At 38.4% G+C, this 15,429-nt stretch overlaps 1 protein-coding gene across 2 annotated transcripts in view; it reads left to right on the forward strand.

The window, feature by feature from the left end:
- The window catches only part of DPP10 (dipeptidyl peptidase like 10), a 1,236,914-nt gene that overhangs the window by 1,130,794 nt on the left and 90,691 nt on the right, over positions 1–15,429 (forward strand). For both annotated transcript variants that reach the window (XM_040979106.1, XM_040979105.1), the window contains exons 9-10: positions 2,810–2,964; positions 8,994–9,091. In XM_040979106.1, coding sequence (XP_040835040.1) covers positions 2,810–2,964; positions 8,994–9,091 — 253 coding nt within the window. The remainder of the gene's footprint in view (positions 1–2,809; positions 2,965–8,993; positions 9,092–15,429) is intronic.

The following is a 15,429-nucleotide window of genomic DNA, read 5'->3' on the forward strand; positions in this document are numbered from 1 at the left end:
CATGTACTTGTGGGTGATGCACAGCGATCTGGTATGGGTTGCCTCACTTAAGCATTTGCCATTGGGTGTAATAGCCTGGCCTGGCCTGGTCATTGTCCAGTTCCAGCTAATGCTGATGGGTACTGAAGCCTGGGCTGGACCAGCTAGTTCCTAGGACTGGCCATAATGTGAATTAACTGGTGTTATAGCCCAGCCAGGCCTACCTTGCACCCTGTCCTGGTTCTCAGACCTACCAGTGTGTGTCATGAACTGGCCCAACCTGGCCAGCCCCCAAACCTGTCTGACATGTTTGGCAATGGGTTCTCTAACCTGACCTAGTCTGTGCTGCTCTCAGCCTTGTTTCTTGTACTCAATTGCAGGGACTGTGTCCTTGACAGAGGAGTTCCCCAAGCTCCTCTGTCAGGATGTTGCATTATTTGTTATGCAAGAATTAGGATAAATCCATGGTTCCAGCCAGGTCTCATACAGAAAGTAGACAAATGTTTGCTCGAAATTCTTTGGATTTATTGTTTATCACTGTCTTTCAGTTCCTCTGTAAGTTAGATCGTAGTACAGAACAAACTGGTTCCAGCTTTTTCATGTATAACATGCAGCCCTGCATAAAATCCAACCCTGGACTTATTTCTTCTCTGCCAGTGTGGATTCTGGTCAGTGAATCAGGCAAAAACTGGTACATAATGAACAGCTTGCATTGCATAGTCAGTGGCTAATTATTTCCTACCAAAGTCCAGTTGAGAGTTCCTTTGGAAATAGCCAGTACTTATCACCCTGAGAGTGGAATTTCTCTACAACTTATTATGCCTGGGCTATAATTTTCAAATGGGGAGTCCCAACAGTTCCAGATACTTTTATCACCATTACATCTGTTGGGTCACAAATTAGAGGATGAAGGAAGGTTGGACCATGGCCAAGCTCTGTTGCAAAGTCCTGACTTGCTCAGGTATAATTATGAGTAGAATTGGTCATTGGGCAACTTTACATGATATTAGGAATATAATATCCATGCAAATGAGGTTTTATCATCATCAAAATCCAAAGGGCCAATATTTCCCTTTGTTTAAATGCTGTTTCAACAATATTTCCCCCATGTTAGAAGAGATACACCTGTGAGTGCTAGTATACTATGTCTCTAGAAAATTCTCTGATGTTTCAGATTCTTGAATTTTTACATAAAATTGTCTCTTGTATTCTACAATTACCTAGAGGAGTTTTGTTGTATAGAGACAATTTTGAGGCTTAGACTTTTTGGCCATTGAATTTGACATGTACTGTAGTAGGCAGGTACAAAATGTATGATTCAGGATATTGATCCAGAAAGCACAATTATACTATATATATTTTATCCAAATATACTAAGTGTCAGGGCCATAGTATCCCCAATGTCTGCATTCTCTTGAAAGAACAAATGAAACTGAATCCCTTACTAAAGTTGTATCTTTTATATCTTTTCTGTATTTCCTTAACCCTCAGCTATATCTTCACTGTTAACATGGAAGAAAAAGTCTTTTCCAAAAATGCCTTCTTGGCTATTTGTTATCTATAAACATTACTGATTCCAAAACCATGGTTTCAAATTCCTAATTTTCCCTGTGTGCCTTGCTGGGGTGTCAGGAGAACCACGGGCACTACAGAATCTTTGAGATAACCATTGCTGCAAGCACTCAGCACCACAAGCATTTGTTCTCTCAGTGGCTTTCCTCTTTGAGTTTTGTTCCATGAAATTATCACAGATCATTGAATAATCATGATTTCAACTTTTGTTGGAGATTTTCCATATTGCGGTTCCTAGGAAGATGAGTATGGCATTCCACATATGAGTGCACCCTTATATTTCTGTGAGTCTATGTGTGTGAGAGAGATCACAAATTCCAATTTTGAAGGGCTGATTGCTGATAACCCTCTGATATGAATAACTGGATCTGTCAGGCTTCTTAAATGAAAATATTGGCAACTTCAATCAAACAGATTTATTTACAAAGAAACAATTTACAAAGGAGAAAGGAGAAAGACAATGATGCAAACTGAGCTCATAACAACCAAGATGTTACTATATCTGTCATCATACAGATCATCTAGTGCCAGACACAATGGAGAAAACTGTGGGGAAGAGGTTGCAATCACAGGAGTAGTGACATCATTACAAGTGCCCAGCCTGTGTGAATTGGCCTTGTGGGATGGAGCCAAGGGAATAAGTAATTTGATTTTTTTTCTCTCTATAACCATCTGCAAATGCATTACAGTGATCACATCCTGTGGTGGGTGGAAGGTTTGGAGATCCTTTGGGTATAGCTTCTGCAGGTACACTCTCCGAACTGGAAAGCAGCCAAAGCTAAGTGGATATCAGTTGTTAGGTTACATGAAAAATATCAAGAATATTCCTTATCCTATCTCCCTAGAGCTTAAAATCACTCAATAATTCATTAGGTCCTCCACTTGTTTGATGATGAGAGAATAGAAACATGATTGCAAGCCAAGATGATTGAATGATGACATGTGTGATATAGCCTATATGTCACTTTTCAAGTACTTTTCTTATTCATTTACCGTGACGGTTCTTTCATCTGCTGTGCACACATTACCAACAGTCCATGAAATCTGGATTCCATTTCTTGATCCTTTTTCTCCTTTGAACCTGCTCTTCCTGGCAATGAAAGCATGCATACATGCAGAATTTTCAGGGGAATTCATAAAAATAGAGCACACTGTCTGGAAAGAACACATACCCAATGATGATTTCCGGGACTAATGTCTGTAGATCACTGAACGCACATCTCCACAGTTACTTTCAAATGACATTCATTTGTTCTAGAGGAGATTCTGCATTCTCACATCGCCCACTGGTGGTCACCAGATGGAGAGAGACTTGCCTTCCTGATGATAAATGACTCGCTGGTGCCTAATATGGTTATTCCCCGGTTTACTGGCGCACTGTATCCCAAAGGGAAACAGTATCCCTATCCAAAGGTAAGTAACATGAGTGTGCTGGAGTGTTCTCTTTTACTTGATTGATAGAGCACTTGTTCATGAGCAGGGTGTCTTTGGGGGGAAATAGAAGCTTCTGTTATTCCTGGACTCATCATTTCCAACTTTTTAGTAGTCTAGACCCAGTGTTTGGGTATCAAGATGTCAAAATGATACAGGAATGTGGGAACTTTCATTTTTATTGTATTTCTTTTCTTCTGAAGCTCACGCTTTACTGTCACACTTTTTAAAAAAAATATAAACTATAAACTGATAAAATAATAAAGTAATGCCGTGTTATGAGGGTGTGAGTGGTTATTACAAAGGAAGGGAACACTCATACTCAAATAAGTTGAAAGTTGCTAGATATTTAAAAAACTTTTTGAGATAATTCCTTGGATAAATTACTGTACAGTATGTTAATGTACATTATAAAATTCCTATAAAAACTGACTAAGCAGAAAAATTCTCCAGTGAAGAAGACACTAAGCATGAAGAAATTCAATAAAGAATAAGCAAAGCATAAAGGATTTCTTAGAATTAGTATGAGCATTATTTGGGAGGAACAAACAGGGGAACTTAATTTATGAAAGGCTAGTATTGGGTCAAAAGCAATGAATGACAGCCAGAAGAGAAGACAGAGTTTTATCTCTTGGTGAGAATAGAACAATCCTGCTCAGGCTGCGATTATTTCCACTTTTCTCTGAAGCTGTTAGGAACAGGGTCTAAAACATTTGGGATATACTTGGTGCTCCATTTGCCATGTGTTAGGACTCAAGGTCTGTTTCTAGAATTCTATTCTCATGCTTATGTTATAAAGAAATAGGCATAGAATGAGACCCCTATAAATTATTCACATAAGATATTTTAGAAAAAAATACTCTAATATTCTACATTATTCATTTCAGCTCTTAATTGCTTAGAAGATGATATTTTTATGCAGAGATCATTTTTAAGCAATTTTCTTTGTGAGTGGCAGCCTGTTTTCTCAGGTATGGTAGATTATCTACCTTTGAATTTGTGCATTGCATTACCTGGTCAGATTTTCAGCGCACTCCTTACTCTGAGCCTGCGGGGGGCAGGGAGGAGTGACGAAGAGTGGAAGTATGGTTGCTCACACATCCTTTGCACTGAGACTATCTAAAGAGCAAGAAAAAAACAACTCCAAAATGGAGAATTTGGACTAAGATTAACATTCTTCACACTGAGCAACTGAAGCCCTTCATTGGGTTTGGCCATTTTCTATGGGTTGTGGTGTTTGAAGCTGGATGATGAGGTATCTGGCTTGGAAAATACCACAACTTCACAAGGGGATGTTTTGATTCTAGTTGCATCTGTCAGCAAGTGATATAATTTTGAGAAGCTACATTTAGGATCTTTTATAAACGTGTTTTGGAAGACACATGCTCAGTGCTCTTCAGGAGAAAATGAAAATTTGACATAACCATAAAGCAATCTTATTCATCAAAATATTTTTTATCAGAACACCAAGCATTTTTTATAGTTCTCTAATTACAGATTTAACAACTTTGTGTGTGTGTGTGTGTAATGCAGTGTATGGCTGAATAGATCCCAGCACCTTTTTTTTTTGCTCCCTATTTCATCCCCAACTGCAAAAAGCCTTAAAGATTTCTCAAATATTTTAATCTCACATTATTTGATTTATGTGATAATGAACTTCACCTGGAAATTTAAGAGACTGGAGAACTAATGACTGAGATATGCAGCTATGTTCAGAGTAATAAAGAAAAGATACTCGTGTGAGTCTCATGGAAGAACATCTTTTTATTCCATTCCCCAAGAACAGCATCATTTTGGATGTACTTAAAAAAACACACAGGTTTTAGTCAGGCTTTTGTGTTACCTATTCAGAAATGCACCTCTAATTCTAACTTATGGGCACTCCTGGGTCTTATAGTTGACAAGATGGAGGCAAACCAAAACAGCTGAGTAATCGGAAATCTGTTAGTTCTTTATTATTTTTAATTCATTATACAACTAATTATTTGCCATTGCTTAATAGTAAAGATATGCGTTAATTAGTAAGAATTAATTGGATGCATTATATATATATCCCCCAAAATATGCCATTTTTTCAAGAATTTAAAAAACTTTTTTCCTCATTTGATCTTGGTCACAATTACGTCTGTTGTATAAATAGGAAAATGTACGTTCTAAAAGCTAAACTGCTTGTTGTAAAATGCACAGTTATGAGAGAGACAAGAAAAATAACACCAGCTTGTTCCTTCCATTTCTCTTCCTAAAACTACACAAGGTCAAGTTGTGTTTTAGCAGCCAGACAGGATGCAACTGGAATCAAAATATCTGCTTGTCAAGTCATCCAGTACTGCTTTGTTCTGTCTATTCTTCATGGCTGAGCTGCATTATTGGTCACATTATGAATCTCACTCCTGCAACAGAAATTCCTAGCAGGATGCACGCCTGAGTGTTTGGAAATAGCTTCCCCTGAATAATGTTAGAAAGAAGTCCAATACTCTAGCTTGTAAAGCCAAGACAATGAAAACTCAATGGATGTTAGGAGGAATAGCTCTTCATGAAATTAAGATGGCAGGATTCATCTGTGTTTCGGTTCTCATTCTCCATACTAGATTGAGCATGTGACTTTCACATTCAGACTGTTCTCTACTCAGGTTAAAACATGCTTATTTCTCATAACAAATGTATTGCTTCTTTTTGCTCTTTGCACCATAATAAAGAAAAAAAATCAGTACTATAGAAATTGAAGCAGTTCATCCTAAATTGTGTTTTAGTTTAGACTAAACTAAAGTGATTTGGGCAAATACTTAATGTGGTCAGACTTACTAATGAAATACTTACACTAAATAACTATATTTGTATTTTACTTAATTCAGCATGATTTAGAATACATAAAATACCCTTTCATTAGCAATTCAGCACAATAGAGATGCACAGTTCTATCTCAGTAACCTCAGGTTAATCTTCTTAATTAAAACATTATCTCATTTAATGACAATTTAGTTGCCAGTGAAATAAGGTTAATTATTACTGAAGCTTGTGATTCAGAACCACTGAAGGAGGAATTCTGCAGATTTGCACTCTTGGTGGCAAATGTGACCTTAAAGGCAAACAGATGCATTCCTGTAGCTGGTGAACTGTTGGAATAATTCAAATATTAAAATGCTTAAATGAACATGAAATGTGTGCTCAATTTCAAAATTCCATGGACAGATAAAAATCTAAGATAGTAGAACACCAGAGAGCTGAATTTTAAGGAGAGCTTGATGTTGAGCAGCTTATTTCCTGTTTAAACAGTGGCCACATGTGAAAACAACTTTTAATTTATGTCCATGTAGAAGTTTGTTGGGACCTAAGGGCATGCAGCCATGAACTTACACTGTGACAAAGAAAGCTTGAAGATATGATAATAGCTTTGAGAAAGTATGTCTCAAATCTGTACATCATGGGTGAGAGTTCACAGTAGGATAAAATCTAATTTCCCCTTTGCATTAATCTGTTTCTTGAATGATTAAAACACATAAACGTAAACTTCTAGCTAGAAGGCTGGGTATCTTAATACTAATTAATTTTAAATTCACCAGTGTATGCCAGTTTCAATGCTTTATACAAAGCTTTTTGCTAGTCCGTGTAGTAAATCTATATTTTTAGTTATTGACAAGAAATGTCTGACTCAAAAGTTAGCCCTTATGACAGAATTCCATACAGGTATTTGTCTCACTTTTGATCATTGCATAAATAGCAGGAGACAAGGTTTAGCATGGGATCCTAATATGTAATAAATAAAGAGTGAACTTGGATTTTTTTTTCAAATGCAGATTCCAAACATCACCCTATCAGTAACCTGAAGGTAACAACAGGGTAAAAGTGAGCTACAGTGATCTGTGGCTTAGCAAGCTCTAAATGCCCATATATGTCTCTGATGTGTGCAAACCTTTGACAATGAATAGACTGTGGAGTAGATAGAAAAATAGAAGGATAGATAGATAGACAACATATTTTGTCAAAATGTGCATACTCATTTGATAATCTTGTTAGGTAACTGATACGTGTTTTTTTTAAGCCCACATCCAGAGACTCTGAATTTGGATCAGAATGTAGGTCTGGATAGCAACCCATATGCTTGTGTTTCTAAAGTCCCAGGCCATATTTATTGACAGTGCTGGGCCAGAATCCATACTTTGAGGACACGTGTTAATTACAGTGTGCAGAACTTAATTTTACTACATCTGATCCAGTAGGAAAAATGACCAAACTAAGTTAAATGGATAAAACTGATGTTTTCGGGGACAGCCAGAATAACCCAATTCAAACAAAAATAGTGGGAAATGGAGCTCCTAAGAATGAAAGAAGCCTAAATTACCCATGGCAACTGTGCTTATTCCCTGGATGGTTTGGGAGCAAAAGGAAAATGTTTACAGCTTCTGAGCCTAGAGCCTTTATGAAGCAGGCTCCTAGCTTATCTTCCAGAAACCCCTGTCCAGCAGGAGCCATTCCCATAGCATCCCCCCAAAAGAAATCAAGAGTGCAAGCAAGAACAAAGCAAAGAGCACTTATTCAAACCAAGGACCTCATATTTGAAATGCTAGCAGTCATAATTTATTGAATTATGAATTCCCTTCCTGATTCCCTTATATTTTTGCACAAATTTCTCTCCTATGTGTGGCTCATACAGATTCAGAGTCTCTCATGCTACCTCAAGGAAATAGGCCTTGAAGAACACTTTAGACTACTGATGAAGCAGATTGTGCTTCTCAGGGGGTGGGGGTGGGGCTCGATTGAACTCCAGGTTCCAGCAATGCCAATTCTTTGAACATGAATGTTTGTTATTGGTGAATCGAATTTTTTTTTGTCTAATTCCTCTCACTTTTAATCTTCTTTGTATATTTCAAAGAGCCCTCTTTCAGAGTAAGAGCCATACAATAAAGATAATGATGAAGTGTTCAGAAACCACTAGTAAGCAACTGATCTGGACAGTCACGCGGATATCCATTCATTCCTACTGCTTGAGCTATGTCGGTCAGAGTTCCCATTCCTGCCTGCCAGTTAATCACGGTGGTGGCCCCTTTGACTAAATCTGCAAGAAGATCACAGCAGCAACTCTGCAGTTAAAAGAATCCTAAATTTACACAGTAACTCTCTGTGTTATGAGATATTTCACCTGGCACAGTTCACTTAATTTCTCCATGTCATCTAGAAAATGATTATAATTATGCCTTAGGTCTGCAGTGGAGACTTTAATGAGATAATTCATGCAATGCCATGGGCATATACCATGGGCCAGAAGTGTCCCAATGGCTGTGTATGTTAGTTATTATTGATTTCATGCAATTTTGATTCACTGAACTCAAATTATACATCCTTAGTGTTGCCTCTCCAGTCTTAATGCCAGGGACTCAGAGAGGGCAGTCTGCCCACCTCCCAGTGTTCAGTTGTACAAATGAGTCAGTCCATTTAGTAATCAGTAAAGTCTGAAAGAGAAGCCAAGGATATTAATGCAATAGAATAAATTAGACATCTTAAGCATAATGTATCTGGTTTGAATAAGTTTTTTTTTTGTTGTTCTTGCTTGCTTTCTTGATTTCTTTTTTCTCCTTCATTTTCCTTTCATGTTTGTTTCCTTATTTTTGTTTTAGATTAGCTAAGTATGCATCTCATTGCAATTCATATTTCTATAATATGAACAACAACTTGATGCACTAGCTCTTTTTTTTGTTTGGGTTTTTTTTTTTTTTTTTTTTTGCAACCATCGTGGTGCCATGCTGTGGACAAAACCCAGAGACACTGTGTAACAGAGTCATTGTGATAGCTTGTCACCTGTAATTGTTTGGCTAAAATGCTTAAGAAGCAGCAATCTGCAAGAACAATTGAAAGCCATCAACTTGTAGAAGTTAAAATCTCTTCTACTTTAGAGAAATTACACATTTCCCACTGTAATGCAAGAAAGTAAATGCATCAACTATCTTTTCTTTGTTTTTCTCTCAATATATTCTAATGCTTAATATGCTTGTATTCCAACTCTCATTTTTTCCAAGGCAGGTCAAGTGAATCCAACAGTAAAACTGTATGTTGTAAACTTATATGGACCAACTCACACTTTGGAACTTATGCCACCGGAGAGTTTTAAATCAAGGTATGTACTTCCAATTTAACTTTTATGGGGAAATAGATATTTTCAATCCAATTATCTTTTTGCTGTAATTTCAGAGAGAGATAGAATCAGCTCAATAAATCTACTTGGAACTAAAGCTGAGGTTTCCTCCATTAGTAAAGAATGAAGCCATTCTAGGTGTCTGGCTGTTCCCAAGAGGCATTTTGTTTCAACATGGTTAGAAGCACCACAAAGTGGAAGGATACTCATACTGGGAATTCAATGTTTGGCTGCAGATTCTGCAGAAACCTAGGGATAAAAGATAACATTTCATTTAATGTTGTTAAAAAAAAATCACTTTGCTTTTAAAAATACCATTTTTTAAAGCATATAAATGCCCAGAAATTCATGTTTTGTTTTTTTTTCAACTTTTTTCACCCAATTTGCCAGTAATTCTGCAGTATCTCTTCTATGCGATAATGTAGAGATATTTCCAATTCATCTGCACAGGAATTCTCCCCATTTAAGATGCTTCAGCAGGGAGACAGAAAGCACATTTTCTGTGTCAAAAGAATAAACTGAATATTAGCAAAATTTGTAGTGAGCAGCTAACCAAATAACCATACACACTTTGAGATTCTGAGTGAACTCAAACCTCAGAAGTGATTCTTCAAATACCCCAGTTGCTGGGAAAGAGCAGATTTTTCAGGGTAACAGTTTACAGCGGAAGAGTATGCTGCTTGTCCAACACACCTAGATGTAACGGCTGACAGCAAACCTCAGAAACACGCTGTATCTGCAATGAACCAAGGAAGCAACTGTTAGCAAAAGAATTTCAGTGAAGATTCGAGGGTTTGAAAGAACTAAAAGCAAGCAGCCAGGAGGGGCTTCTTCAGAAGGAAAAAGCTGTATTGAAGTAATCTGGGGGTTTTATATCACTTGGGGAATTAATACAAGATTCTTCAAGAAAAGTGTTGTTTGTGGTGGTCTGCACTTCTGTTTTCCATTGTTCCCATTTGTTTGTGACTTTTACAGGACACAGAATATGTTTTTTTCTTGAGGTGTACCAGGGACATCAAGTAGGGGTGGATTGGGACTATGGGTAGAAAGTTGTTTATCTTCTCTGGAGGCTGGTCACTGACAACTCCAACCACCTGGCCCTCTGTGTGGCTGGCAGAGCCTGCATTTTTCCCGGATAAGCAACAAAAAGTTTTTAAGTCTTATTTTTGCACCTGCTTTCTTAGGCTGGCTTCCCAGCTAGGGTAAGGAAGTGTTCCACATTACCAGAGCGGTCTCTGTTCTTTCTATCCTATTACCATTCCCCCTCCGACTCCTTTCATCAGCGTAGGACAGGTGGCTGATGTAAGAACACAGTTTCACACTCTATTGGATGACAGAGACCCAAGTTCAAAGTTTGTTTTGATTATGTCGGGGATCAGAGCAGGGTAACTGATTCCAACAGAACTTCCACTCAGATGTTGACATATTTAGACACTTTTCGTCTCAGTGGGGAACTGGCACAGGCAGCGCAGCCTGATATGTGTAGGGACTTTTCTCTTCTTGAAAAAATGACTCAAATGTATACACTGAGAATGCTTTCATCTACTAAAAAAAAATTTTTCGTTTATTTTGTTTTCTTTCATACTGTTGAGAAAAACAGAGCTTGGAAAAACAGATATTAAAGTAGAAACTCAAGACTAGTTTCCATGAAGGTAGAACATGAGATGAGGACAATCTCATAAATGACAGAATGTTTTCGTCTGTGATGAAAAACTTTTATGATTTATCTCAATGACCATACTAAAGGACTGGGCAAAAGGACAAGAGCTTCTGTTCCTGAGCTCCATTCACATCAGCTGTGAATTATTTTTCCAGAAACAGAGTAGCTACTTAAGCTGATGTCCTGTTTCAGGCTCTGAAACGCTGGTATTTTCCTCTGATTTGCTTATACTCTGAGTAATAGGAAAGAAAACCAAACTAGGAGTATCCCAGTCATGTGTGTATTAATACATCTTGAACAAGTCATTTTCCCTCTCTCAGGGCCTACATACCCAAGTTTGAAAATAATTTCCGATTTTTATCCTGGTTTTAAATATTTGCAGTAAGGATACATTTTATGCATTTTATATTTCCCTTTGGTAAAAACTAGTGTTCTCTCACTTTGATTCTGTTACTATTTATACAAAACACACATATATAGATTTAGTTGTACTTTACCCATGTCACAGTAAATTTGTCAAATTTGTCTTGTGTTTGGAGTTTGAGTTATGCCCATCAAGTTAGAAAAACCACAGTCTCTATCCCTGGCAAAGAATCAGAATGAGAACAATTTAGCATTTAGTTTGGCGTACTACCACAATAACAGATTACCAGTTTCAATCCTTACTGTCTCATGGAATGAGGATTTTTAGTGAAGCCTTAGAGCAGCTGGTTTATGGAAGATGTGAGAGGAATAGCACACCATCAGGATAGTGCTGATAAAGGCCAAAGCACATTGAGCAGGCGCCAAGCTGGCCACAGCATAGGTGTTCAGGACGGGACAGTGGTCAGTAGGTGGAGACTCATCCTATCTGTGTGCTGCTTTTCTCTGGCAGACTGTCAGAAGCTCAGATAACAAGCAAAGCATCCCCACGCATGGTAACAGCCAAGGTGTAGCCTAACTTCACATAGGCTCAGTCACACTGGCCCCTGAGCATCAGTTACCGTCACTCTGACCCCAGAGCATCAGTTACAGTCACACTGGCCCCTGAGCATCAGTTACAGTCACTCTGACCCCAGAGCATCAGTTACAGTCACTCTGACCCCAGAGCATCAGTTACAGTCACTCTGACCCCAGAGCATCAGTTACAGTCACACTGGGCCCTGAGCATCAGTTACAGTCACTCTGACCCCAGAGCATCAGTTACAGTCACTCTGACCCCTGAGCATCAGTTATAGTCACTCTGACCCCAGAGCATCAGTTACAGTCACTCTGACCCCAGAGCATCAGTTACAGTCACACTGGCCTCAGAGTATCAGTTACAGTCACTCTGACCCCAGAGCATCAGTTACAGTCACTCTGACCCCAGAGCATCAGTTACAGTCACACTGGCCTCAGAGTATCAGTTACAGTCACTCTGACCCCAGAGCATCAGTTACAGTCACTCTGACCCCAGAGCATCAGTTACAGTCACACTGGCCCCTGAGCATCAGTTACAGTCACACTGGCCCCTGAGCATCAGTTGCAGTCATTCTGGCCCCAGAGCATCAGTTACAGTCACACTGGCCCCTGAGCATCAGTTGCAGTCATTCTGGCCCCAGAGCATCAGTTGGCTAGAATTAATGGCAGTTAGACTGAACACTGTGGGAATCTGCTGCCTGTCGTTTGATTATGGCAACACCAATTCCTGAAATTTTATGTTGCCCTTACCTGGTTAAGTTAATATTGCTACCTAGATTCTTTGAGATACATGATACCCATATAATTAGCTTATTTTGGTAACTTAACTGTTGATTTTTTTGAGTATGTTACTTAAGCACTTATCACGTATTTATAAATCTTCAGTATAAATCAACAGTTAATAAAAGTGGTCATATACTATTTCTCTTTTCCTTTTTGCTCTGTTTCTATGACAGCTGACTCTTAATTGTAACAATTCCTAAAGTTTCTTCCCTTTAATAAATCCACCATGTAAATAAGAATAATAATTGAACATGCAAGAATACTTCAAAAAGTTTGTGGAAAGTGGAATTAAAGAATAAGTTAAATTTGATATGTTATTTTTGAAATGCAGAAATAAGTTTTCCTGATACATATTTTCCATGAACACTTGGAAGGCCCCTTACACATGGGCATCCCTGTCTAGGGAGTAAGATTAATAAGTGTTGGAAAATGTTCTTCTATGAGTTGGACTGTCTTATGAATTATATTCCCTGAATTCTACTCAGAGACTAATTTTTTTTGAATTTAAGATCATTTGTTTTGTTTTTGATAGTTTATTAGAATTTTAGACTTGTTTATATCAACAATTATTTGTAATTATTAAAGAAGAGTCCCTAAGGTAGAATCGATTTGTTACCTTTCCGTCAACTGGGCACTTAAAAGGAAAGACTTAAAACCCTAAATTTCAACTTCTCTGAATGTTTTTTTGAGAGAAATTAAAGAGATAACACAGCTTAGAGAAAAGCCTAATTTCTTTTATGTTCCCTTCATTTGCCTAATATTTGTTAGCTCCCACTAAAGACAATGTGTCCAACAAATGCAGACTAAGAGTATTACCTATCTTGAAAGTCAGTTCCAACTCATTATCATTCAGTTCTCATAAACTTAAATCATAGTCTATGTTAATTCTGAAATATAACAAATGTAACCTAGTGGGGACTAGGATGATGTCCCCCTCTTGAATATCCCCAGCCCAAATAGGAAGAGACATATTACAAATCATCACATGGTGAAGTCCAAGTACTGCAAACAAGTACTCAGCACTTTTATGAAAAATCTTAGGTGTGAATTTCAAAATGTGCAGGTGGAAGCTGGCAGTTTGACACAGTGGGTTCAGTTCCTGCGATGCCAGCTTGCCTTACCGGAGCGCCAGTTTGTGTTCCAGATTCTCTGCTTCCGATCCAGCTTCCTAGTAATGTGTCTGGGAAAGCAGCTGATGATGGGATAGTTCTAGGTCCCTGATACTTACGTGGGAGACTTGGATGAAACTTTGGGCTACTGAATCTCACCTGGTTCGGTCCTGGATGTTACAGAGTTTGGGAAATAACGGAAGATGGTCCCATGGATCATTCTCCTTTCTCCCCCCTCCATCCCTTCCGTTATTCTTTTTATTTTTTTAAAGGCATTCTGCCTTTCTAATAAATAAATCATTAATATAAAGACTATATGGTTAAAATCAATGTATGTATTTTTCTGAGAGTAAACCACATATAATTCCACAGAGTGGATATTGCCTTGTTATTTGAAGGAGTGATCCTTTTTCATTTGTACATAGAAAAGTTAGAGTAATATATGGGGTTTCTGCTTACACTGTATCTTTAATATTATTCATCTGAGTTCTTTCTCCAGTTAACCACTGTTTTTGACACCATGCTGTCAACCTGCATGTTTGACCCTAGCTGTCACATTTCCCTTGTCTCTGGGCTTGGCACAGTCAGAGTTTCTATTCATTTGATATGTATCTAGAGTCCACATCCCTTGTTCTTCCAAGAAAGAACAATTTTTTTAAAAGATAATTCATAAATGTATTTGTTCATGAGAAAGTGTCATAAAGAACCCTTGCTGTATGTACTGCATAATTGTTAATGAAGGTCTTTGTAAGGCACTAAATGAATTCGTCATGAATGCCACTACAATATATTTTTGGGCAAATATCCCAGATTATTCCCCAAGAGAATGACATCAAAATAACTATACATGCACAAAATTCATGCTGTGCCAAGGGATCGTTGGACAGGAAGCCATTAAAAGCACAGGTGTGCTAGCACACCTTCTGCAGGTGATGCTGGGGCCTCCATTTTACCTACTCTTGTGGATAATTAGATCTTCTGTGCCAGACCACCCAGCTGATAAAACGTCTCTGTGGACTCAAGTGCAATCCCTCTAACCTGCTTGTCTCTGTCTCTATGGCTCAAGAGGACCAGATCCTCGAGGACTACCTGGGTCAACCAGAGCCATGGAGACTAGGAACAAGCAGGAAAGCCAGTTATCAGAAAGGCATCGGCTGGCCACTGGTCAAGGGACATCAGATCTAATGTGTTCATGAGATGGAATTCCAGGAGGATGGCAGCTCCTGCAGCAGGCAGGCCAAGCAGTGTCACATTCCAGGTAAGGCCGCCACTGAGCCTGACCCCTCATTCTGAGAAAGCCTGGATACTTACAGACAGTGGGATTATGCTGCCTTAAGTCACAGGGCAAAGTGCACAGAAATTGCCTTGGCTTGGAATTACCCCAAGTAAGTTTCTGAAATTATAAATTTAATTTTTGTGAAAATTGTTTCTCTTTAGGCATTTATTGCCATTACAGGGCCATCCATAAATATGAATAAAAATATACAAAGATATTTCACATCAGATTAAAATTTTGTTCATGAGTATATGATACTATTTTTTGTTAGAAATTAATCACCTAATCAAACAGATGCTGTTTTTGGCTATAAAGTAGCCATTTTTAAAAAATGTTATTTTTTTTATTGGTAAAGCAGTTTTATGGAGAGGGGGGGAGACAGATAAAAAGATCTTCCATCTGCTGGTTCCCTGCTGGGAGCTTCTTCCAGGTCTCCAGTTTGGGTGCAGGGTCCCAGGGCATTGGGCTGTCCTCTGCTTCTTTCCCAGGCCACAAGCAGGGAGCTGGATGGGAAGTGGAGCTGCCGGGACATGAGTGTCTTTCACGTGGCAGA

The sequence above is a fragment of the Ochotona curzoniae genome, unplaced genomic scaffold (genome assembly GCF_017591425.1).
Source record: "Ochotona curzoniae isolate NIBS_2020 unplaced genomic scaffold, NIBS_Ocur_1.0 contig_3037, whole genome shotgun sequence".
Lineage (NCBI taxonomy): Eukaryota > Metazoa > Chordata > Mammalia > Lagomorpha > Ochotonidae > Ochotona > Ochotona curzoniae.